General features: G+C 39.6%; 1 protein-coding gene across 1 annotated transcript in view; it reads left to right on the top strand.

Annotated features, from left to right (window-relative positions):
* CACNA1G (calcium voltage-gated channel subunit alpha1 G) overlaps window positions 1-27,467 on the top strand; it is a 484,357-nt gene that overhangs the window by 375,815 nt on the left and 81,075 nt on the right. The window contains exons 18-21 of the mRNA XM_032212057.1: window positions 6,248-6,348; window positions 9,957-10,080; window positions 17,020-17,088; window positions 18,846-19,030. Coding sequence (XP_032067948.1) covers window positions 6,248-6,348; window positions 9,957-10,080; window positions 17,020-17,088; window positions 18,846-19,030 — 479 coding nt within the window. The remainder of the gene's footprint in view (window positions 1-6,247; window positions 6,349-9,956; window positions 10,081-17,019; window positions 17,089-18,845; window positions 19,031-27,467) is intronic.

Below are 27,467 nucleotides of genomic sequence, written 5' to 3'. Positions count from 1 at the left end.
GCACCATTAGCCAAATGTTGCTTTTGGGGGTAGACATGTTTAATCTTGGCATGGCTTGCATTCCTAAATTTCAGTTTATCTTTGCAATGTTTACTATCCAAAATGCATTTATTGCTGTATTTTCTTCTCCTACATCTTTATTCATGCTGACCAGGTGTGTCTTCTGAAGTAGATGTGGTTTGAATAAAGTAATTGAGCCATCACTTTGAACATAATGTGAACTCTAGAAGCAATCAAGCTGATTGTAAGCAAGCTAGCACTTCTAGTTTTCCCAAGGAGAGAAACTCAAATTACATTGCGGCACTCTTGTTCCACTTGATGTTTCTCAAATATACTGGATGCCAGTGCCTATAATCCTCAACCAACACTGAATATGATAAACAGCAAGTGATGGAACATGTAGTCCAATACATCCAAATAACTCCAGGTTGGGAGAACTGAGTCGGAAGACCTTTTTTAAAAAAACCATGCAAAATACTGAATCTGCGCATGTACAATATGTTGCTCAGAAGAATCCAAACATAGGTAAACATTTGACGGAATATGTTTCCATTATCTCTTATAGACAAAACAAATGAAGATTGATAGATAGAAAATGGGATTCTTCTCCCTTTGCCTTTGTTAATATCATTTAGCCTTTTAATGGTTTGCTAAAGGGGGAGGGGAGGGGGGTTAAATAAACCCAAAGTATCATTGACATGAAAATTGGAACACACATGTGCGCATGCACACACACACAAACACACAGACACGCACACACACACACACACAAATGCTTGGAATAAAAGGTCTTTTTGAAACTGAAAACCCAACTGCAAAATAATCAAAACCAAATTTCAGTTATTTGTTGATGTCCCCGGGGAAGCTTTCTGGCTTAGACTTCATGTGCCCCCAACAGCTTTAAATAATCCTTCCTAATTAAGTTGGTTTGATGGGCATTGTGGAATCAGGTGCTCCATAGTAGATGCAAACCTTTGAGCAGGGTAAAAGTTGAACAGCACTCTATGGCAACCACGGGTTTAATAACTGAACAAAATACGGCATATTTTTTGTTATGGAGCAATGAATCAAAGGGCAAGGATGTACTGTATTTTTGCAATAGTGGCGAATATCTGTAGCTCAGGTGGGTGGGTGAGGGTAGTTTGTTTGTTCGCCAAATTTGTGGGTTGGTTTCCGAATGTTTCATTATCAGGCTAGATAACATCTTCAACAGAATCTAGGGGATGTCTGTGTCGGTGTTCTTCTGCTTATAAAGGCTTCGTGTGGTCAGTAAGTCAGTAGGTAAGAGTAAAAAGTGTTCTTATACCAGAAAACAGTTCATCCCCAAGCATTTTCATCATAATGCTCATTTTTGTTTGTTTGTTTGTTTATATCCTGCCTTTATTATTTTTATAAACAACTTAAGGCAGTAAACCTATACAGTACTTCTACTTCTGCCCATTTTCTGCACAACAGCAATGTTCTGAGGTGAGTAGGGCTGAGAAAGAGTGACTGGCCCAAGCCAGCAAGCTAGTTTTCATGTCTATAGCTAGAACTCACTATTTCCTGGTTTCTAGGGCAGCATTTTAACCACTAGAACAAACTGACTTATTGCTCTGTCTAGTACCCGGGGCTAATAAGATATTAAATTGAGCTCATACTTGTTCAGTTCTATAAAACTCATAGATCTTGGATTTATTGCCAAGTATCCAAAAGAAAGACAGTTTTCCTTATTTTTAAGAAATGCTGAGATTCATTGGGGATGGGGGAGGAGGCTGTTTTGCTTCTGGTCCTGGTATTTGAGAACAGCATGGTCTATTCCCACCTGATGGCTTTGAAGGGTATTTGCAAATTCCTGTTATAAAGGTTCCCCTCGCACATATGTGCTAGTCATTCCTGACTCTAGGGGGCAGTACTCATCTCCGTTTCAAAGCCGAAGAGCCAGCGCTGTCCGAAGACGTCTCCGTGGTCATGTGGCTGGCATGACTAAATGCCGAAGGCACACAGAACGCTGTTACCTTCCCACCAAAGTGGTCCCTATTTTTCTACTTGCATTTTTACATGCTTTCGAACTGCTAGGTTGGCCGAAACTGGGACAAGTAACAGGAGCTCACTCCATTGCATGGTGCTAGGGTCGCCGTAGTGCCGACCTTTCTGATCGACAAGATCAACATCTTAGCCACTGAGCCACCGCATCCACTTTTCCTGTTCCTGTTATAGAAGTCTCTAAATAGTAAAGACTTTGTAAGGAAAAAGAAAGGAACAGGAATTGATTGATGTGGTGAAGTACCACATAAGTAACAGTATTGTTATAACCAACTATCACTGGGATGTAGATAACATTGATTTATTATAATCTAGCTGCCTTCTCCAATCAGATGCTTTGCGGCCATTACACTTCTGAATTTTGTTTAAATTTGCCATCACTGAAAGGCACTGGGTGGAGAACAACCAATTGTTAAGGGTCAACATCAGAACATCTACACCAATTGCATTAGATGGAACCAATCAACAAATGATTTCTATTAATTTAGCCTATATATATCCAAACCTAACAGTTGCCCCAGAGCCTTCTGATATTGTCTGGAGATGGTTCAAGTATTGATAGAGAATATATCCTTTAACCTGACATTTAAAGCAGTGTCCTTCTTTTAAAATAATTGGAGAACAGTATACATTTTTGCACTGGGATTTGTCCAACTATAAGAGAGATTTTTTTTAATGAAGTCCCTCTAGCATTGATGACCCTAGAGTAAAATACATGAAATTTAATACTGGGATTGTTTACCTTCCGTGTTTATATATCTTATTGCATCCACCTGCCAGGGAAATCTTATGCACATGTCTTGGTCATACAAGTCATTGACTTTGGCTGTTATCAACCATGACACTTTATGCTATTGTTGTTCTAGTCATCTGTTTGCAATAGGATCCTCTCTCAGAAGGGAAAGGTCTGTCTGTGCATGATGGGTTTATATTTTGTTGCCTCCCAGTAGTGCAAGTGCCCAACTGGACTATGGAGAAAGGACTGAACCAAATCACCATGCATTAAATAATTGGAATCATCATGCTTAGAATGACCAGATTTCGTGTGAAATTCCATGAAGAGCCCAAGGCTTCCTTTTTTTAATACACAATCTGTATAATTGAGCAGTTGCTATTCATTTGTTAGAAATTGCAGTTGTGGGTGCAGCAACAATAAGGACCAAAGATTTATTGCACAGGATTTCTCTTCCAATTTGCCTAATTATCTAACACGAACTACTGCTATCTTAATGCCTGGAACAGGGAGCACCCTGCTTTCCCACCATGCAGCTTGGTAGAGATAACATATGATCATGCCATAGGTCTAACTTTAATTGGCAAACTGTTCATAAATTCCCAATAACTAGGAATATATTTAATTTGAAATGTAATCATTTGTTTCAAACAATGCATGCTCACTGAGCTCTGAATAATAAGCAACAAGAGAGCTGTCAGGTTTTTCAGAGCTGAAACGAACAATCGTTTCCTAGCTTGTAGCTAATATTTTAATGCTTGGAATTTTATAATTTTAAGTTTACATTTGCCACCTTGGGAACTTCTTTGATTTGTTTTGTCTCACTTGGCATAATTTGCTTTCCAGCAGACTGTGATTTTTACATCATAGTGACTTGACCCATATAATAGCATGAGCAAATTCAAGCTTTGTTGAATTTTTTTCCCCTTATGCTTTTGGGCAATGTCTATCTCTGAGAATATTCCTTTGTAAAACTCCACATTGGAATTATAACCAGATGACATATTTCGATTCAGCTACATTTGGCTTCTAAAATTCTGCCGGAGGTATTGAATTAGTCACATGCCTGAGCCTATACCTGAAAGCTGGACTTCATAATATAAAGAGATTTTTGAGGTAAAAGAGAATTGAAGTATGTTGCAATTCAGGATATTTTTTGACATTGTTTAATTTCTGCCTACACACACAAACACAGGTTCCCTTTTCACTGTAGGATTGGTGTTGGAAATTGTATCCACCATATAATTCTTTCTGTGACAATGCAGGGAGCAGCAGAAACCCTACACTGACCTCATCCAGCTATCTGTACCCCTGGAGACAATCTGGCTTTTTTTTCTTGGTACAAAGCCATACCAAAATGTGTGGCATGGAAACTTAGCTTGCGTTTGTTTGCTTCCTGACAGGGTAAGCCTGTTTTTAGAGCATTGATGCCCTCTTAAAGAGGAATAGGCTCCCTTACCTCTGCAATACTGTGGATTGACACATTATAGGACAGTGATGGTGATCCTTTTTTGCCCTGGGTGCCAAAAGCGCATGTGCTCGTGTGCCCACCCCCATAATTTAATGCCCCCCTGCGCTTTCCCCCTGCACATGCGCACATGACCGTGCCCCCCCCCCGCTGCCCCACTCATGCACGTATGGCTTTCTTGGAGCCTGAGGAGGGCAAAAACGGCCTCTCCCAGAGGCCCTCCGGAGGCTGGAAACGGTCTATTTTCTGACTTCCGGTGGGCCCGGTAGGTCCGTTTTTTGCCCTCCCCAGGCTCCAGAGGCTTTCTAGGTGCCTGGGGAGGGCAAAAAACAGCCCAACACACAAACCGTAAGTCCATTCCCAAACTTCAAGTTTGCGCATTGAGTGGTTTTTCGGCTTCAGAAAAGCCTCCAGAGGGTGAAAAACCACCCAACATGCAAACTGGAAGTTCGGGAATTGATTTTTGGCCTTGATTTTTAGCCATTTTTCAACCTCCGGAGGCAGCCAAAAATCAAGGCCAAAAATCAGCTGGGCAGCACATGCATGCACGATGGAGCTGACAGGACAATGCATTGCGTGCCCTCAGAAATGGCTCCACATGCCACCGATGTCATGTGTGCTGTAGGTTCGCCATCACGTTTCTAGGTCTTTCCAGGAAGCAAATATGTCAAGGTTCCAAGTTACAGACCCAATGCAAACATAACTCCGAGGCCAAGGTGCTCCTCAAAGTCCCATCTCCAATTGGTTTCATTCCACACCTTCTCAGCACATGGTGGAAATGTCCTTGATTTCCAGGAGAAAAAAAATTGTTTTGGCTAGAAGTCCCCAGCTATCTTCTCTATTCCCCTCTCCCATTCCCACAGCTCCAACCTGCCTTGCTATGGCAGCAGTTCTGAAGACACTCCAAAATGGCTTCAGGGTTGACAATGACGGGAGCGGCTTCATTTTATCTGATGGGGAAATTGTTATAGTCATAGCTGGCCACCTGCCATTGCCACACAATTCTGTCATTTTGTCTGCAGCTGAGATCTGTAAGAAGTTGAGCCTGTGCATTTTACATATATTTTCTTCCTTCCCTGTATGGAGTTGAAAGGGATACGCATTATTTGTTTCCATTCCACAACATTCTGTTCTCATAACAACACTGCAGGTAATCCTCGACTTACAACCACAATTGAGTACAAAATTTCTGTGGTTAAGTGAGACATTTGTTAACTGAATTTTCCCCCATTTTATGATCTTTCTTGCCACAATTGTTGAGTAAATCAGTGCAGTTAAGTTAGTGATGCGGTTGTTAGGTGAATCTGGCTTCCCCGTTGACTTTGCTTGTGAAAAGGTCACAAAAGGTGATTGCATGATCTCTGGACAGTGCAACCATCATAAATATGAGTCAGTTGTGAAGCGTCTGAATTTTGATTATGTGACCAAAAGGTATTGAGGATGCTTCAATGATTGTAAGTGTGAAAAAGTATCATGAATCAGTTTTTTCAGTGCCATTGTAAATTTTGAACCATCACTAAATGAACTGTTGTAAGTCGAGGACTACCTGTGTAAAGGATTGAAAGGTAGCTTTGTTTGTTTTAGTTCATGGTTTACAGCCAAGATGTCCCTGTCAGAGATGATCTTCAGCTTGAAGACCAGCAAAATATAGTCAGAACCAGGGACAGAAGAACAAAAATAAGACTTGTGGTGGTGCAGTGGTTAGAGTGCAATATTGCAGGCTAAGTCGCTGCTCACTCCAGGAGTTCGATTCTCACCAGCTCAAAGTTGATTCTGCCTTCCATCCTTCCAAGGTGGATAAAATGAGGACCCAGATTGTTGGGGGCAATAGGCTGACTCTGTAAATCACTTAGAGTGGGATGTAAAGCACTGTGAAGTGGTATATATCATAATCCTATTGCTGTTGCTAATTAAAGAACGATATGAACTCTTTACTGGTCTGCTGTCTGGTTTTCAGATCCTGGTTTTCAATGTAGAATAACTGATTTCCCAATGATGTTCTCTCTCTCTTTCTCTTTAAGAGTAAAAAGGATCGCATGAAAGCTTGGATAAGGGCACGCCTCCCTTCCTGGTGCAAGGAGAGAGATTCCTGGTCTATCTACATCTTTCCTCCTCAATCTAAGTAAGGCAACCCATATTTGATTGCTGGAAGTATTTTAGAACATGAAGGGTTTAATGTTTGCTGAGGGTAGCAATCACAATATTCTGCAGAATTCTCAGAGGCCAAAATGTTGAAAGAGGCCTTCTTATCTAAAAGATTGGCACCAGTATTCACAGGTGCTGGCTGCATCTAATATTTCTGAGAGGGCAGTTAATATATGTTGTAATCTGCAAATCATAACGGAGAAGGGTTTAGGGGGAAAACTATAACCCAGTGATTGACATGCCAAAAATCCTAGGATCTAGGATATTTCCAATTTAAGGAAGTATCTAGATTCTAGTATGAAGGAATGAGCCTGAATATCTGCTGCCAATTTAGAGAAGCACAAAGTTTCCAGACAATTATGTCATACTATAAAATAGTGCATCACAGTAGTAGCAACAATAACTATTAAATTATTTCTAGCTTTGCTCAGCTGCTTATCTGTTTTCACCTCAACTTCCATCCATGACCCCTAAAATCCTTGCTTAGTATGCCAACACTACCTTCATCTTATAAAGCCTTCCCACCAACAATAGCAATATATTATATGAAAGTGATGTAGTATTGCTACACAAAGTCAAGCTTTTCTATTACACTTTGGAAGGAAACAGAAACTTTCTGGATCCTGGGGGACTTGTCTACTGCTAAAACTTTTCAATTTCAAATAGTAGATACCATTCTTCTAGAACCAGTTATTTGCTCCAGATAATATTGGGGAAAGGAATGGAGCACAGAATCAATCCCAAGCATCTCTAGCTACTGCTGGAAATTACTATCTGAAACCACACAGAGCAGCAGGCAGTCAGCACAAAGTATGCATAATCAAACATAGAGACTTGACTCAAATTTCAATGAGAAAACTCTTCACATCCTAGAGTCTAGACCAAGCTAAATTCAAAACTACTACGGAATTCCTGGAACCTTGGCATTCTGACACCTTAGCCATAGTGCTCAGCAAAAACCTAAAAAAGAAACAAAAAAGGCCATCTCCTTCAGCAGCCAATATTCAGATAAGCAGGAATTAACAACAGACAAACAAGCAAAGAATCCCAATCAAGGAACTACCAAGAAGAAAACCACACTCCCATCAAACTGTTGTACTGTATTGCAAGCTACTTGTATATAAACAGGGAGCGAGCCCCACTCTTAATGGCACTGATGATGTTTCCTTGTCAGGTAATGAAATGTCTGCAAGCAAACAACCAAGCTGAGAAAGCACCAAATATTCCATAGTTCAGTCCTGAGCTACATATGTTCTGTTATAACCAAATTTAATATAAGACCGTTTTTTAAACTTTTCCTGGGGAACAAATACTTTGTTGAAAATTTCTGCTAGAATCTCACTTTACATTAAATGCACACACTTTCACTCACTCTCTGTCTCTGTCACACATATATATAGCCATAAAAATTAGCACCAAATGCATCCCCAAAATAGCTTCATCGTAAGCTAATGTCAGAATAAATTGGGCATAATATTTTGAACAGAGTAGCTTCAGCAATTTTGTGTCCCTGGATCACTGTAAAGTATTTTTATGTCCTTTGAACTGTATGAGTATGGGAGGGGGACCTTTTCCTGCATCACATGAGGCTTCCATAAATGTGCCTCAAAGTAATTACAAATTTAACAAATGTTTGAAATGCTAATTTGCCTTATTGCTTCATAAAATGTCATACTTAAAAGAAATGTAAAGTCCAGCTAAATGAATAATCCATCATTCCCTCTCCAAGGTTAAAGCAGGTGGATGCAAATTAGAATAAAGTACTATATACTGAGAGAGAGAGAGAGAATAGGGTTATTTTTTAGTTATAATTTCCTTCCCTCAAGTTGCTGTTTGCTTTGACTGAGAAATTGTTTCTATGACCTTTACCCCTTTTCTGGTTCTTTTGGCCCAGCTTATGCCAAGCTGGTGTCTTCCAGATGTATTGGGAGTACAGCTCTCAGAATTCCAAGTTAGTATGAGTGTCAGCACATCTGGAAGACACCAGCTTGAGCAGGGCTGGTTTAACTTTAGAGGCTACTAGGAAAAAAGGAACTTACATCAAAGCTTTAATTTGGCCTTTTCCAACCTATTTCCTTCCCAATATGTTGGGACTCTATTCTCAGAATTCTCATCAAATATTGCTAACAATTTCAAGAGTGGTTTATTCTCAGAACAAGGAAGAATGCTTTTCCTCTAAGGTTCAACTGCCTTCCCTATAGTTTTTTATATAAGTGTGATTAATCTTCCGTAATTCTGAGGGTTAAAGGAAAGACTGGGCAAGATCTTTTTGGGGAACCTTTATATGCAGTTTTGAGTTTCCCATCTTCTAGTTCCCTCTTATTTCCCATCCTAATCAGTTTTTTCTACTCCCAGTATATTCTTTACAGAAAGTCTTTGATTTACCACAATTGAGGCCAACACTGTCATTGCTAAGCAAAACAGTTGTTAAGTGACTTGTGCCCCATTTTACCATCATTTTTGCCACAGTTATTAAGTGAATCACTGAAAATTAATCGCTGTTAAACAAATCATGTGATGGTTAAACGAATGTGTCTTCCCTCATTGACTTTGCTTGTTGAAGGACAACGGGGAAGATTACAGATGGTGATCACAGGACATTGCAGCCATCATAAATACATGCCAGTTGCCAAGTATCTGAATTCTAATCACATGACTTTTGGATACTGCTATAGTTGTAAGTGTGAAACCAGTCATAAGGCACTTTTTTCAGTGCCATTATAATGTCAAACTGTCCCTAAATGACTGGTTGTAAGTCAAGGACTACCTGTATTGTTTCTTCTCCCTTTCCCACTTTTGACCAAAGTATTTTTTCTTCCTTCCTTATTTCCTTCTTTGATTATCTACAAAGAAAAACAAAACTATGGTTATGGCCAACACCTTTTCATAATTTTTTGAAGGTCAGGATAGTGATAAACCTGGGGAATACTTGAGACTGAGGAACTCAGAATCTTTGCCAGTGGTTGAATCTAATGACACTCTTCCTACCCATACCTTTCATTGCCAGGTGGCAAGCATGAACCACTGGTTGTGAAGAACCAGAGCGAGCACTAACTTGTAATATCTCTTTTATAAAAAGAACCATGTTGCCATCGGGGGCAGGTAAATAGTCCCAACAGATCCAAGGGAGAACCGCAGAAGAAACTAATTATCCACCCCCAGTGGAGTCCAACTACAAGGAAGCTAGGCTAGAAAGATGAATCATGCAGGAAATACTGGGCACCCTGCTCTCCGTATGCCTATTTTAGTTCACAAAAGTCATTCATTCATTCATTTATCCATTCATTCATTCCGCATGACATGTGAGCAGTATCTCACAATTTGGGAAAGACAGGTACTGTATGTCAAGACAAATTTTGATGATGGTTTTCTTTAGATGATTTGCATGCAGGAGGTAGAGGACAAGGACAAGGACAGATGAGAGTTGTCCCTGTCAAGAAAGGCCTGTTTCCAAAAATTAATTGCAATTGTGAAGCTTTTTTACAACAGGAAAGAAAAGGTAGTCCAGTATCCATAGAAAAGGAAGAGGATTGTTTCTCTGCTTTGCACAGATTTCCAGTGACTTCTCTTCCTCTTTCCCTTTAGATTCCGTGTCATATGCAATAAAATCATTTCCCACAAGATGTTTGATCACATTGTCTTGGTTATCATTTTCCTGAACTGTATCACCATTGCAATGGAGCGTCCCAAAATTGAGCCCCACAGTGCTGTGAGTAAACTGTATCACTTTCCAAGTAACGTAGACACTTTATTGTGCTGAGTTTATGTGGGGCTTTTACCAATATTTGTTCTTTCTGTTGGTTTCTTTTATCAGCAGAAGGTGGAACTCAGAGGGCATGAGAGGGAATAAATAGAGTGAAATTAAATTACCCTGATGTGTACTAAGAGATAGTCCAGACAAAAGATTAGAGCAGATGTGTGTGGCAGCTGTCTCAGCATACCTTTTCTGTTTGATTATTGTCAAGGCTTGATCATCCTGTCTCCCCAATCCCACTGAACTGAACATTTCTTATAGATCTTAGAAACATGTGATGTCTAGACCTGCGCTTTTAAAATGATATATAATAAGAAGGATTAGTGAAAAGCCACTTAAAGGTGTAGTTTGGTTAAGGTAAAAGGTAAAGGTTCCCCTCGCACTTATGTGCTAGTCGTTCCCGACTCTAGGGGGTGGTGCTCATCTCCGTTTCAAAGCTGAAGAGCCAGCGCTGTCCGAAGACGTCTCCATGGTCATGTGGCCAGCATGCCACTATGCTGAAGGTGCACGGAACGCTGTTACCTTCCCACCAAAGGTGGTTCCTATTTTTCTACTTGCATTTTTACATGCTTTCAAACTTCTAGGTTGGCAGAAAATGGTACAAGCAATGGGAGCTCACTCCGTTATGCAGCACTAGGGATTCGAACCACTGAACAGCTGACCTTTCTGATTGACAAGCTCAGCATCTTAGCCACTGAGCTGCTTCTCAAACTTTTTTTTTCATTACCAAAAAAAGCTTACCAAAGGTCCGTTTTACTCAGAAAGTCCTTTTGTAAGTCTTCAACTTATGACAATAATTGAGTTTAAAATTTCCATTGCTAAGCAAGACAGTTCAGTGGGTTTTGCCACATTTTACAACTTTTCTTGCCACTGTTGTTAAGTAAACCACTGTAGTTACCAGTAATTTAGTAACATGGTTGGTGAAATGAATCTGGTTCCTCGTTGACTTTGCTTGTCAGAAGGTTACTATTAAGTACGAGGCGTGAGGTAAAGTGTAACAGGTTTATTCAACAGTTAACAGTACAACAGAAACTTCAGAATGCAGACAGCGCTTGCCCGCCTGACAGCTCTTTATATATGAGAGCTGTCAGGCGGCTGGCCAATAGGTGGCCAGTTATTTTCCCGCCAGCCGGCAGGCGCACCAGGGCCAATCAGGAGCCTGCAGCTCCGACCCCACCTGTCGGCTGCGTCGAGAGGACGCAACAGTTACAAAAAGTGATGATCACATGATCCCAGGACATTTTGCAACCATCATAAATACATGCCAGTTGCAATGATCAATGACCACAGGGATGCTGCAATGGTTGTGAGTGTGAAACATGGTCATAAGTCACTTTTTTCAGTGCTGATGTATCTTTGAACGGCACTAAACAAATGGCAAGGACTACCTGTATTTAAATGTTCTTGTTGTGTTTGAGTAATAGGTTTGTGTGCGGTTATCCAAAGAAAAGCTACTTTTATCCAGTTTGGGGTAATTTACTCAGGTTTAGAAAGCACTGGGCTAAGGCATCAGGTTAGAAACCAGGAGACTGTGATTTCTGGTCCTACCTTAGGCACAAAGGCAGTTAGGTGACCTTCTGCCAGCCATTCTCTCTAAGCCCTAGGAAGCAGGAAACAGTAAACTACTTCTGAAAAAACCTTGCCAAGAAAACTGCAGAGTCTTGTCCAGACAGTCACCAGGAATCAAAAACATACCCATTTATAGAGAAAAGCATACTCTACATTGCTTTTTCAAACCAAAATGCAACATGCAACTGTTTTCTTGGAAACTGCATAGCAATAGCAATAGCGCTTAGACTTATATACTGCTTTATAGTGTTTTACAGCCCTTCTCTAAGTGGTTTACAGAGTCAGACTATTGCCCCCAACAATCTGGGTCCTCATTTTACCCACCTCAGAAGGAATGGAAGGTTGAGTCAACCTTGAACCTGGTGTTTTTTAAACTGCCAAATTGCAGGCAGCCGGCCATCAGCAGAAGTAGCCTGCAGTACTGCACTGTAACCACTGTGCCACCGCAGCTCATAGAATAGATAGGATGCATAATGCCATAGAACTGATAAAGAAATGAATGTAAATACCCTTATATTCTTCAGGAGACTAGAGAAGGTTAGAGATTTAAACCTGATTCGAATCTGGCCCTCCCCTCCCCCTGCAAATACAGAGCTTTGAGCAAGTATTATGGGGTCACGAAAGCAAGCACGCAGGCAGTGCTGGTACTCTATCCGAGCAACATCAGCATCTTGACTTGCTAAGTAGGCTCTCCAGTTAAATCCAAGGGACAGTGTTCAATTCCGACTGAAAACTGGCTTCAGTCTCCATCCTGGTGGCATTTGTTGATCTGCTACTGAGCCCTAGCAACTTAGTTGTGCATCTGTCCATTATGGATGCACAGTTAGCCTCCATGGGAGTTTTAAGTGGAAATTCTATTGCGAGTACTGCTTTTAGTCCCTGCTGTTAGACTAGGGGTGTTGGCTACAAATGAAGCTCAGGGCTCATCTGTTTGTAATTGTCTGGTTTGGGGGTAGGGGGGTATATGGGGAGGGTGGCAATGTTCCTTTTCCCAGCAGTGAAAGGAAGGAAAAAGGAAAGGTTTTCACCGTTCTTAATGTTGCCAAACTTCCTATATTCTACTTTGCTATATCCAAGAACAACATCTATAGGTTGAAGACATCAAGATTTCCTCTTTTTTGGCAGACAGAGGGGAGAAGCATCCTTTTTCTCAAGCAGAAATAGCTTACTTGATCTAATAATGCTGTCTGTCATAATTTTCTTCAATAAATATTCAAAACCTTTTCTTCCTTTCTTTTTTGATCTCATGCTGGTTTTGGTTCTTTGTCTGCACTTGCATTCCAATGTGACAAACGAGGAGAAAGAGAGAATGATCCATTTTCCCATTATTTTTCGTCACTTGTTAGAATGGAATAGAATAGAATGGAATAACAAAGTTGGAAGGGACCTTGAAGGTCTTCTAGTCCAACCCCCTGCTTAGGCAGGAAACCCTACACCACTTCAGACAAATGATTATCCAACATCTTCTTTAAAACGCCCAGTGTCGGAGCATTCACAACTTCTGGAGGCAAGTTGTTCCTTTGATTAATTGTTCTGTTAGGAAATTTCTCCTTAGTTCTAGGTTGCTTCTCTCCTTGATTAGTTTCCACCCATTGCTTCTTGCTCTGCCTTCAGGTGCTTTGGAGAACAGCTTGACTCTCTCTTCTTTGTGGCAGCCCCTGAGATATTGGAACACTGCTATCATGTCACCCCTAGTCCTTTTTTTCCATTAAATTAAATATACCTTGTTCCTGCAACCATTCTTCATATGTTTTGACCTCCAGTCCCCTAAACTTGTCTCTATCTCAATACTGATACCAACAAAGATATTTATTTTAGTTCTCTATCGGGTTTGTTTTGCTAGATTTACATAATTTCTTTTCCAAGCCAGATCTTCCCTAGCTGTCAAGGGTCAACCAGATAACACTCATTAACCTGCTATTCTGTGATTTCATATTAATTGATTATCACCTGGAAATGCATGATTACTTCAACATATGTCCGAAGTTTGATGGGGTTTGCTTTCCTGAAAGTTTTGTTTAGGGGTACCCATTTAATAATATGCAAAACTCACATAAAGAGAAAATGTCTTCATTTCAGACAGCATAAAACATTTGGCTGCTTATGAATAAAGAAAAACTGATGTTAAATGCATATTTGGCTAGTTGAATAAGCAATTATTGTGGCACTCTGGGGTCCTTTGAAATCTGCAAGTGAAACATTTCAGTAAAGCATTTCGGTGTCAGCTACTGAAATGCTTTCTATGTTGAGAAGCAGCCACTAAAATATTTGCTTTTTAAGCTTCAGTTGTATAACTAGTAACAAGAATATGGAAGTTTCACTGGGATTGGTATTTTTCTTTGAGGACTCAAACCATGAAGAAATAGATTTTAGAGATATTAATTATTATTAACATTTACTATGAAGGTACAACCCTAAGCAATGTTTAGTTAATCAGATTTTAGTGGTATTTAAATTTCTAACTAGTGCTATTAGGATAATGAAGCAATTTTATTTAAATTTATGTAGGGTCATATTTTAAATAACTTTAACTTTAACTTTTAATAAATTTATATGCCGCCCAATCTCGTAGGGCGGCTTACAGAAACAAGATTAAAATAAGGAGTTAAAAATAGGAAAAGAAAAACAATTTAAAAATAGAAAAAAGAGAAACAATTTAAAAACGACGCACCATACACTCAATCTGAGTGGTGCTGGACCTCATTCATGAGGTCAACAGCCCCAGGCCTGCTGGAATAGCCAGGTTTTAGTGGCTTTTCGGAAGGCCGAGAGAGTGGGAAGGGTCCGGATCTCTATGGGTATATCGTTCCACAGGGTACGATTTTAAATATTTAAAATTATGTCAAGTTATTCAGGGCTATGATTAATAAAGTTTTATAATCTTGGATATTTTAAAATAATACTGTGATTTTGTTATGGTCTATAGTTTAAATAAATTGACTGAGCAAAACCGTGCCACATCCTCATGCTCATTCTACTTTGAGTAAAAGTAGCCCTTGATACCAATACCTCAAACTGTTTTTTTCCAACTGGGAGCAGTGTATTAAAGTGGAATTACTTGCAGTCAGTAACTAGAAGCAGATGCAGGCTTTTCATTTCAGTGAAATGGGAACAATAACAAGAGAGATGTTATTATGGAAATAAAATGTTATGCTCGCTTGCTTAAGAGCAAGGCTTCTTGCAATGAATGGGACTTGGTTTTTTTGAATAAAGATGTATGCATTCAGAATCTTGAATCCTTTACTGTTGCCTCGTACTGTTGTCTGTCCTACTATAGACAATTCATTGCAGAAAGAATGGTGTTTCATTGATTCCTAAAAACATGCCTTCCTACCTTAGCAACTGAATTTTCCAGTTCTAACAGAATAACAGAGTTGGAAGGGACCTTGGAGGTCTTCTAATCCAACCCCCAGTTTCCAGGCAAATGACTGGATCACATAACTGGAGAATTCTGGGAGTTGAAATCCACATATCTTAAGTTACCAAGTTTGAGAAATATTGATCTAAAGGATCATTTTTTGAAGCAACACTATTAGGAAGCATTGCTTTAACTACTTTTGTTTATTTTTGTTGTTAGAGCCATTTCAATTTACCCATAATAGTGTGGTGCAGAGGCTTATAAAATAGCTAATAATTTTGGCTAAGATAGTCAATCTTGTGCCATCCAGACATCATGGACTACAGTATCCATAGGTCCAACAGGAATTTGTGAGAATTATCAATTATCTTTGGGATGAACTGTGACTGTTTTTTATTGTGGTGTTCTTGCCTCTCCGTTTAAGTAAATTGGGAAGACTAACAAGAGAGACTTTATTATGAAAATAAATTTGGTAGATGTATTATAGTACATCTTGCATGTTTATAGTGATGTATAACATAAAAGTTATACTAACTGGAGGCTTACCACCTGTACAATCAAGCTGTTTCTGGTGCCATAAATAGCTTTTAGCACCGTCTTCCTCCTGAAATACTAAAATCTTGAGTGGAGCTAATCACCCACTAATACTGAGGCAACTAAGAGGGAAATATAAAACTTAATTCAAGGTGACAGGCAGTTATAGAAAAAGAATGAGGTTTTGTTCACTTAAGGTAGGTTACTGGAATAAATAAGGATTTGACTGCCTGTTCAGAACTGGCTAACTGGATTTATAATTGTTTTGAAACCCACATTGCATCTGCTTATATTTTTGCTTCAGTTGTATAATTCCCTTGCAGTTTGTAAATTAATGTAGCACTATTGTTCTTTTATTTACTGATGAAAGGAGCAACATTGGCAAGAATTCTCACTACAGTTCTATTTCTGAACCACCCACTGCTTTTAAATAAAGGTAGAAAATACATTTTACTTTAGCTGAAAGAACGGTACTGGTGCATCTTAATTAATGTGAATCTGGAAATCATTATGATCCTTCTTGGCCCACACAGTATGCACAAGAGACAGCACGGCTCACAACAGCTACAGCAAAATAGCTGTTGTACAGGTAGTCCTTGACTTAACAATCTTTTGTTTTATAACCATTCAAACTTATGTACTGAAAAGAGTGATTTATGACTGGTCCTCACACTTATGACCATTGCAGAACCCCCAAAGTTAGGTGATAAAATTCAGGTGCTTTGCAACTGGCTTGTATTTAGAATGGTTGCAGTATCGAGGAGTCAAATGACCAATGAAAGAAGCCAGATGGACTTAATGACCTCATGATTCATGTAAAATATTGCTGTGATATGCTTAACTGTAGAAAAAAGATTGCAAAATCAGTTGTAACTCACTTAACAATTGCATCACTTAGCCTCAGAAGTTGTGGTCCTGATTGTGGCCATAAGTTGAGGGCTACCTGTATTGAGGACACAGAATTGTGTGTAGACAAAAATACTGGACATTCGTTTTCACAGGGGAAGAACCTGTAGTTCATTGACAGAGCAAGTGCTTTGGCCTAGACAAAAAAGAGGGTAAAGCCTAGATATATAGAACATATAAGGCTTAAGTTTTCAAGAGTTGCTTCTGCCCACCCTGTAAGATTAAGAAAGTACGATATTGTGTTTATGCCTTCCCCTTTCTCGCATGTCCCTCTATTTATGCTGAATTTTTGGGACAACTAGAATGACATCACAAGTCATGACAGGAGCAAGGCAGAATATTATAAAAATAAGATCTCCATCTCAGCCCAATATTTGGCAGCTGTCCAGGGTGCTAAGAGAGATAAAGGATTACAAAAGGAAAAGTCTGATCTTGCATTTATTTGGGTGTTGTTTCTTGAAAAGCTTGATAAGTAAGACTTTTAAATCCCATCTCTCTCCTCTCTCCCTCCCTCTCTCTTTCAACAGGAACGGATTTTCCTCACTCTCTCCAACTATATTTTCACAGCAGTGTTCTTGGCTGAAATGACCATCAAGGTAAATAATCCAGCATAATTCATCTTCTGATCATCAACAATCAGCACATTATGTAACTTCACCATCACTGAAGTTATTCCATCTACCCACATTGTATATCAGCATGGACATGAATTTTCCCAGATCCATGTAAAGTTCTGTGTGTGCTCGAAACTCATAAGTATCCATGAGTCGTCATCATCTTTTAACAACCTCATAATCCCTTGTGGGCTGGAGTCTGGGCAACTGAATGGAGATAGCAAAGTGTTTACTGGCTGGCTGCCCCTGTTGCCAAGACAGAGTTTTGTTCAGCAGATATATTCTCACTGTGCTCAGAGAGAGAAATATTTGCCCCTACCTAGGATCGAACCCACAGCCTCCTGATTGTGAGGTGAGAGTTTCACCTCTAGGCCACCACACCACTCCATACTGACCATAAGCATCCATAAGTGCTAGACCCATATTCCTATGGTTAGGTGCTAGACTCATATTTTTACTGGCAAACTGCAGTTTGTTTTAAAATAAGGTTAATGACTTCTGTGATTTTAATGTTTGCATTGATTGTATATTATTCTGCATATGAGGGAATGCGAATAGATATTCCAATGAGAAAATGCTTTTTCGTTCATCCAAACTGTATAGATTCCTTATTCTTTCCACAATTTAAGCACATGCCTAAAATTAAACTGCTGTTTAACGGTGTCGGACACCTTAAAGGTGTCGAACATTATGGAAAGAAAATCAAAACATATACTCTTGTATAAAGTGCCTCATCGTAGTATCATCATTTCTACATCTACACCACTTTGATACCAACAGGGTAAATGATGTTATGGTAGATTTATATAAGGAAATTACTTGCCCAGAGAATTTGAATTATATTATTATCATTTCATTCGAAAATGAAGAGCATAAATTAGACACGTGTTGAGGAAAGGAGTTTAAGAAGCAAGTCTATGGCATTCATAATAGACTACCACCATCCATAACATATACTTGTAAAAACTGAATTCAGATTCTCCACAACATTTTAGTACGGTGCATGCATTTTATGTAGATTATGCTTATTTCAGGGCTTGTTTTCAGTGTCTCAGTTTTTATGTACTATGTTCTTTTTGAGAAACTTCCCATTTAAATTTAGCTTGCTTAAGATAAGACCAGAGGGTTACATTCTCTAAAGTGCTTTGTTCATATTTTTTTAATTCCTTGAGAATTTTTTTTAAAAAACCCTAATTCTTCTTTCAACAGACTCTAAGTAGAACAAAAAAATCAGCAAACAGCAAAAGTGTGTGTGTGTGTGTTTGCCTGCATGTATATATAAACACATATACATACATGCATATACAAAAACAAATGAACTAACAAGTATTTAATGTTTAAGATTTGTGCGTGTTTGTGACCTCTGTATTCTGAAGTTTCACGTCTAGGATAATATATGGTCATTACATCCTTCGTGCTCCCCTCTGTAGTTACTGACAAAAATAATCATGTGTGCCATTCTTTTATGAAATTGCCACACCTCATGGTAGATATGGCAGTTAGGTTTTGAATTGCATTAAAAATACCTCAGTGTAAAAGGGACAATCTGGAATGTTTCTTGCAGAGTTATTTTTATGAACCTTACACCATAACACTTTGTAGAACCTGCTTAGTTATGTTTCTATAACTGGAAAGTCAATGCATTTGCAATCACGTATGTGTAAATCATGCATTATAAACTCACCAATGGCGTGGTGACTAAATTAGTCATATTCTGTTGCAATTTGCAATCTTGGCAGGTGGTGGCTCTGGGCTTGTGCTTCGGAGAGAAGGCCTACTTGCAAAGCAGTTGGAATGTGCTGGATGGGGTATTGGTCCTCATCTCTATGGCTGACATCCTGGTTTCAATGGTTTCTGATAGTGGAACAAAAATCCTTGGAATGCTAAGGGTTTTAAGGCTTTTGCGGACTCTCAGGCCATTAAGGTAAGAAATACAATCTACTGGCATAAATTAGGAAAGAGGAAAATTAATGAACTTTATTGTCTTCTTTTAATGACCCCCATAATCTTTTGTGGGGTTGAGTCTGGACAACTGACTGGACCTGAATATTTACTGGCCAGATGCAGGGGGTTTCTCCCAGTTTGGACTGGTTCAGCCGAGTAGGTAGTAACTCGGCCTGCCAGACCCCCCAACTGGTTCTATCAGCGGCGCCATAGGCAGCGCCATCTTGTTTTTTGTACTTTTTTTGCACATTTATTTAGTACTGCACATGCGCGCAAAGCGCATCCCTGAGCAAACCAGCAATAGCAGCAGCCGGAACCCACCCTTGGCCCTTCCTGTTGCCAACACAGAGCTTTGTTCAGCAGATATATTCTCATTGTACCCAGAGAGAGAAATATCTGCCTCTACCTAGGATTGAACTCACAACCTCCTGATTGTGAGGTGAGAGCTCCACCTCTAGGCCACTGCACCACTCAAACTAATGAACTTTACGATGGATGCAAAACATAAAGCAAGGACATTTTAAACCATGTTCCCCCACCCCCCCAAACAAATATTAGAGAACATGCCTGAAGAGCTATTCAGTAATTGTTAATCCTCAATATATGTTATCCTAATGTCTTTTATATTCTCTCATACTTTCTGTGTCTATGGTCCCTATAAGCCTAATTCATCAAAAAAGATATCTGCTGGCCTGAGAGAAAGAAAAATGAGTGATCTGAGAGTGCCTAGGTTTTATCCATGGAATCCCCTGCAACTGAAAAATAGCATGGCTGAAAGGTTGGCAGTTCTCATGTTACATTGCCAAAAGCAATCTGGTTATACGAGTTAACAAAGCTTCAGAAGATATATAAGAAGAACAAGGGTCATACAGTACATATTTTAATAGAATAACCAAGTTGGACGGGACCTTGGAGGCCTTCTAGTCCAACCCCCTGCTCAAGCGGGAGATGCTATACCACTCCAGAAAAGTGGTTATTCAATCTGTTCTTAAAAGCCTCCAGTGATGAAGCACCCACAACTTTTGAAGGCAAGTGTCTATGGAGATACTCAGTCATGCAGGTCATGGTGGTCCCAAAGGTGCTTTTTCAAGAGACAATTGGACTTTCTGGTTTTTTTCTTTGAAGACGTTTTGCTTCTCATCCAAAGAGGGAGCTAAAGAAGCTTATTAGATGAAAAGCGAAACGCCTTCAAAGAAAAACCAGAAAGTCCAGTTGCCTATTGAAAAAACACCTTTGGGATTTTGGAAAGCAAGCTGTTCCACTGGAGCCGAGGTGGCGCAGTGGTTAGAGTGCAGTACACTGACTTCTAGCTGCAGTTCAGCAGTTCAAATCTCACCAGGTTCAAGGTTGACTCAACCTTCCATCCTTCTGAGGTGGGTAAAATGAGGACCCAGATTGTTGGGGGCAATAGGCTGACTCTGACTCTGTAAACTGCTTAGAGAAGGCTGTAAAAGCACTATGAGGCGGTATATACGTCTAAATACTATTGCTATTGCTAATATCTGTTTCACTGTCAGGAAATTTCTCCTTCCTTCTGGGTTGCCTCGCTCCTTGATTAGTTTCCTTTAAAGGCTAAGGCAGGATTGACCTGAGGCCCAGTTCATATAGGCAGCAATCCACGGTGGAAGTTAAATATATGAACTCTATAGTTTTCTGCAATAAACCATTTGCAGTAGTAATTTTCCACATAGTTCCAGCTGAGTTTTGAAATGGCAGCCCAGGTGTTGGTGTCCAAGATCAAGGATTCACTGATTGAATAGCTGCTAGCTGGAGATTGAGGAGCATCTATCCACAGCTATACACTGCCCATGTCTGTTGCTTCATATAAAAATTGTGCCTAGACTGGGAAAAAGTTACATTCGAGAGAAACTCTGATTGGAACAAAGTGTCCTCTACATAACAACTTATCCCCAGATAGCCAATCTTCCTCCACTTTTACTGGACTTCCAAAGGGCTGTAAAGACTTGAAATTTTAACAAGGCAATAAGAGATGCAGAGATTAGCTTACCCCATGAGTGGCCTTTTAGGGTTAGTTCTTAATACATGGGACCATTTTAACTCATTCTATTGGTAGTCTCAGCTGCTCAGAACCTGTGGGAAATTAGTGACATAGAAGCCTAAAGAAGGAAAAAACAAAATACAGCATAAGCTGTCATTGTAGAACAGTGTTAATGTGTTACTGCAAATGCTTTTTTTTTTTAGAATTTTCTTGCAGAGGGGTTTAAAGCAGCTGCCATGAAAAAGAGTGTAACAGCAATCCACATCATTAAAATCATAAAATATGCAATGCAATTATTACTATGAACAGCATAAGGGGGAAAGGTTTAAAAGAGAATCTCTATTTGCCATCAGTTACACAAATGGCCGGAAAAACATGTCTCTCTTTCTATATATAAATACGAATTGTATCAGTCCTAATGTGGGCTATTTAATTACTGGAATTGCATATATTAGTTTATGCAAGTTTATTGTTAAATAAACTTGCATAATTTAACTATATAACTCATAATGACCATAAACATAAATCTAGTTCTGATTTTATAAGAGGTACGGTTTTATGGAACTGTATTTTAATCTCCTTCTGTCATGTTTTCCTTTCTTCTTGCACATAGTTTTTAAGAAAGACTCAACAATTAAAGTAGCAGCAAGGTCCAAAGCTTGCTATAAGGTTAAGAGGACAGATAACTGAAATGAACACAGACAAATTCATGATTGCAATTTGTTGTTCATTTCTTTCAGAAAAAAATATTGATTGCAAACTGAAAGATGCACAGGGGAGGAGGAGAATTACTTTTCCCCTTTCTCCGAGAGCACTTATTCCAGAGCAGCGAGCCTAGTGGGGACATTAACTATTAGTGGCCATAGCATCTTGGAAAGCACTATGTTTCTATAGGCTCCCTGTATGGCAATATTTCCTGCAAAACCATGCTTTTAGCAGCAGTTATAATGCTACCTTCACACACATAACTCACCCATGCCAAGAAATGCCCTCTCTGTTGCTGTCAGTCTTGCCAGGTAGTCCATCTAGGAAGCATGACTAGATGGACTAATTAGGTGGTGCAGTGGTTAAATGCAGCACTGCAGGCTACTTCAGCTGACTGCAGCTCTGCAGTTCGGCTGTTCAAATCTCACCGGCTCAGGGTTGACTCAGCCTTCCATCCTTCCGAGGTGGGTAAAATGAGGACCCGGATTGTTGTTGGGGGCGATATGCTGACTCTGTAAACCGCTTAGAGAGGGCTGAAAGCCCTATGAAGCGGTATATAAGTCTAACTGCTATTGTTATTGCTATATTCTGTTTCGTTATATAGGGTTACATTAACAAAATCTTGCAAGTGTTAGTTCATCATTAGTTCATCACAGCCTGACACTTCACAAGCAAGTCCATCAATAGACACATTGACCTACAACCAGCCTATAAACCCCTCAGAATCCAACCAAGCAGAGACAGCACCGACCTTCAATCCAGCCACACAACACCGCCCCCCTGCCCACCAGCAGCTCACCTCCCAATAACCCTGACCTGATGTAACATTATCACAAGACCCATCACAAGATTCACTGATGATTCACACCTGACCCATCACAAGACCCTCATTTGACACACCAACACCTGAAGCCGTTATAAACAGAAGAACACTCACATCCCGTAATGAAATGTTCGGAAACCAAACCACAAGCTTGGAGAATGAACCTTCACCCTCATCCTATACCCAAGCTACAGATACTGGCACTATTGCAAAATACAGCTCTCCCGCCATCACCTTTACTGTCCAAGAAGCTAAGGAGGGTCATGTTTATGCTTCTTTTATTGGCTCAGTTGCCTCTTATCCAACTGTTTCCCTGACTATGTTCATGTTTCCCAAGATCATTCCCACAAACCATTATAGTTGTCATTCTACAAGACTGTCTAGTTTTCCTGGCCATTGGTTGTCTTTCATTGTCCCAGAAGATTTGCTTTTTCTTCCTAGCCTTTTCCCACAAGTTCAGGCTCTGGGTTTTATTTCCACATCCATTGAGTGTTGATCCATTGATTGCAAAGGAATTGACTGACAGGCTTGTTGCACATCCAAGCCTGAGGTTGTTGGCTAAAACAGTGACTGGCCCAGTCACCCAGCTGGCTTTCGTGCCTAAGGCAGAATTAGAACTCACAATGTCTTGATTTCTAAACTGTCTTAAACACTAGACCAAACTGGCTCTCCCATTGTTCCAGAAGAATGGCATGGATATTTTCCTGCCAAAGTCAGTGTAAGATTATAGGTAAAATCAGATACAAAGTACAGGTTTTGCACCAGTCTTCCAGTTCTGTCTCTTCAATCCCGAAGTATAAAATGGCATATTCTTAAGTTGTTTTAACTAATCTTTATGCCATATTACCCAAATAAATCCCTTTTTCTAGGGATGTATAATAACAGAAAAGGAGACAAAGGAGGAAAAAAACTTGTATATTTAGGTATAAAGGTGAAGGTTCCCCCTCACACATAGGTGCTAGTCATTCCCGACTCTAGGGGGCAGTGCTCATTTCCGTTTCAAAGCTGAAGAGCCAGCACTGTTTGAAGACGTCTCTGTGGTCATGTGGCAGGCATGACTAAATGTTGAAGGAGCATGGAACACTTACTTTCCCACCTAAGGTAGTCCTTATTTTTCTATTTGCATTTTTACATGCTTTCGAACTGCTAGGTTGGCAGAAGCTGGGACAAGTAATGGGAGCTCACTCCATTATGCAGCACTAGGGATTTAAACCACCAAACTGCCGACCTTTCTGATCAACAAGCTCAGCGTCTCAGCCACTATAGGTTCCATAAAAATGAAATGGGTTTTCAGCCAAGGTTTTCATCCATGATATTATTCCTTCTTTAATTGATAAAACCTTTATGGTTGAGTAGAGCAGGTTTATGTGAAATATAGGAACAGTACTCTCACTTCTGCTTTTCCTCTTATCCAGAGAAAAAAGTTTTTGAGGCTAAATCATTTATCTAGACTGCCCTTATGAAACTGACAATTTTATTCTGGAGGCATACAGCTTGATGATGGATTTAGTTATTAAGGCTTATGGTATATGACACCACTCTGAAAAGCCCTTTAAGAAGAAGGGGAGGGAAGGATAACAACTATTTATCAAAAACTCTTTGGTATATAGTAGTATTTGTAGGTCCCTTGTATGTATGAATTCATCACAATCAAAGCATTTCTACCTAAAGCATCCAAACCTCAGTGTCTGAGATCATCTGCAAGACGAATTTATGTAGAATAATTTTGGTAAGTTGCGTGCCCTGATGTTGGCTTCCAATATGTATGAATTATTCAGCTTTCATAACAGGAGGATACAAGAATCATTTTGTAGCTCTTTTCTTTCATATTCTTACCGCACTCCTCTTCCCTCTCTTTCTGGCAAATGGAAATGGCTCCCATGGATAAGATATGGTAATTTGCTTGTCTGAGTTACCATTAAGATACTGAAAATATGATTTCTTCGTTGTTGATGGTCCTACACAAACATGATCCAGCAGTGCACTACACCTGAGAAAAACTGCATCGATTAATGATGCCTGGAGCCCACAAATAAAATCATGCTGCCCTCTTTCAGTGATTCAGAACTAGTTGTTTTCTGCAAAAAGGCCTTACGTTTTTATGTCCTAGAGACATAAGAACTGCATTATCATTGAAGCCAGTGAAGTGGTATAGAGGTTTTAAGGCCAAACTGTACGTACTTTGCACGAAACAAATCTAAATGTGGGTTTCAATGTTCAGAATAAATGATGCTAGTTGCATAATGCATCTTGTAACCATTTGCAGATGATTATTTTTCATGATACAGTTTGCTTCAAGGAATCTATTATCCTCCCTCTTTCTCCACTCTCCCCCAGAAACCATAGAAAGTCAGGTTTCTGGAGGAAGAGTGCAGGAGACAGGGAACAAAGGTCATGAGAAAGGGACCAAGAATTCATAATGAAGACCACTGGAAAGCCTATCTAGCTTATACAAAGCCTTCATCAAAACCTGCCTGCTTATTTCCAAACTGTTTCTCCAACCCATGGCTTTCCCCCCCCCCTCTCCTTTTGGTAGGAGACAGTTTAAACAAAAGCTTGTCTTTTTTTAGCCCAAAGGGCGCCACTTCATACATGCACCCTGTGATGTGGTGGCCACAGAGGATGCAAACCAGATGGGCATTGCTCCACATGGTATGCCGTCTGTGTGAAGTCTTGGCCTTTTGATCCAAGCCAGCTTTAACCACACCATTAAAACCCTTGCTTTCATAGAAAGTTGTGCAAGCATCATTAATAGTGGCCAGAGTCATGTGGTTGCGACTTTTACTCAAGACTTCCTAAGGCAGGTGACGTGACAACAACCACATATCTTACCTTCAACTTGAATTAAGACACATTAAATGTGTGCATTGCATAGCTGATGAAAATAAACATGATCCATCTGCTTCCATTTTTTTTTTTAAAGAAGAGACTCCAATATCCTATTATTAACATTAATAAAGTGATCCTCTACTATAATTGCTCAGGAAAAGTAACTGAGATGAGAAAGTGCTATATTTCTATTATTATAGCTGGGGACTATGCTGGATTTTTTTTTCACTTAAAGACAACAGAAGAGTGATAATATTGAAAATATAATTAGTTTATTTCTATCACTTAGGAACAGCTTTTAAAAGCTGCTTTTAACAGTTTGGTGAAATATTGCAGGCTGGGTTTAGCATGGTTAATTTAAGCAGAACTACTCAGGTGCTTGAAGATTATTTTTTTACCAGTTTTGACCAAAGCAGTTCCTCTTTAATAAACAGTTGGCATCCCAGACCATCTGGAAATCGCCAGACCAGGAATGGCTGCATTATACATTTATTAAGTCCAATAAACCTAAAACCTGTTATATCCACAAAAAGGGATGAACTGCCCCTCGTGTCCCAAGATTTCCCCTAATAAAGGAAAGCTGGTAAGGATGAGGGAGTTTCCCTGAGAAAATACAACTGCTGCAGCCACTGGAACACTTAACACTCAAGACAAAGAGAAAAGGCCCACTCTTCAGACACGGAGGGGGTTTAAGGGAAGGAAATTCAGGATGAAAAGTCTCTGAGTTGAATTAAGGATGACAGTCTTTTTAAATACTTAAACCTGGAGGGATGGGGCGGGGACAACTATTTTGATTTGTATAATCCTGCAGCTTTGTAGTTAACTACAACTGACCAAAGGGACTGTGGAAGAAAGGATGCTACCAGAACACTGCCAGTCCCAATCCTCAACAAAGGATCAAACACGAAGTAACAAACGTGCTTCAGGAGGGAGCAATTGTGTAATTCAAGCAAAGTCTTTCAGGAGCTTTTACTTATTTTCAAAGTGAAAAGCGTTCCTAATATACTTATTAAGAATGCCAGTCTGGGAGAAACAAATGTAGACAGTATTGAGCAACCAATGTTCTAACTCATTATTAAAACAATTTCATATGTTTGTAATTTCAAGAAATGTTTAGAGGCTACTTCCGTATTATTAGCTGCCTTTTCCTCCTCCTCCTCCTCCTCCTCCTCCTCCTCCTCCTCCTCCTCCTCCTCCTCCTCCTCTACTTCTTCTTTCCCTTCCACGTCATATTTTTTGGGTCTATGCTGAGAAGCAAGTTACTGCAATTGTCATAAATATGAGTCCATTACCAAGCAACTGGATTTTGGTCATGTGACCAAAATGTGGGAAATGGTCATAAGTCACTTTTTTCAGTACCTTTTGTAACTTTAGACTTTCACTAAAAGAACTGTTGTCAGTCGGGGACTAACTGTAATTGTTAAGTCTGTTGTTTTTTTTTCTAATCTGGTGCCCTCCATACAGATCAAAACTTCATTTCTCATAATATCAAATGCTTGAGAGTTATAGTTCTAACATAGGAATATGACAGGTAGTAGAAGGCTGGTTCAGGGAGGAGGGGACACTATCACAGAGCAAATCACTATTAATGTCCATTGTCCATATGCTTCTTCTTGATTTTAGGAAGCCTTAGTGCAGTAATCCCAGCTGCTTGGTTTTCTTATACACCTCTACCTTCTCTATTGACTGCAATATTGACACTATCCAACTGTAAGACTATAATCCACAGTTACGACATATCCTCGCCTATTCATTAGGTTGCTCCATGATTAAAGTTCCTGAAAAAAATATAGCAGAGTCGAGTTAGTAAAAGGAGAGTTTAGAAAGGTATAACTCACATCAAAGGTTAAGATCAAATCAACTAAAAGGGAGTTGGGAGTTGAGAATGGATTTGAGAAATTTTATTCATTTTTGGAGCTTGATCTGTAAAACGTATAAGATTAGAATTCATCTATATTAGTCCCCATGGAGAATGCAAAATATGACTTTTGGTAGTCCTATAGAGAGATGGAAGGTAGAATCTGATTTTCTGTGATATGATCTCTGCTGTTTCTGAGGAGA

This window comes from Thamnophis elegans, chromosome 2 (genome assembly GCF_009769535.1).
Source record: "Thamnophis elegans isolate rThaEle1 chromosome 2, rThaEle1.pri, whole genome shotgun sequence".
Classification (NCBI taxonomy): Eukaryota; Metazoa; Chordata; class Lepidosauria; order Squamata; family Colubridae; genus Thamnophis; species Thamnophis elegans.
The sequence above is the reverse complement of the archived record's forward strand: the minus strand, read 5'-3'. Positions and strand labels throughout refer to the sequence as shown.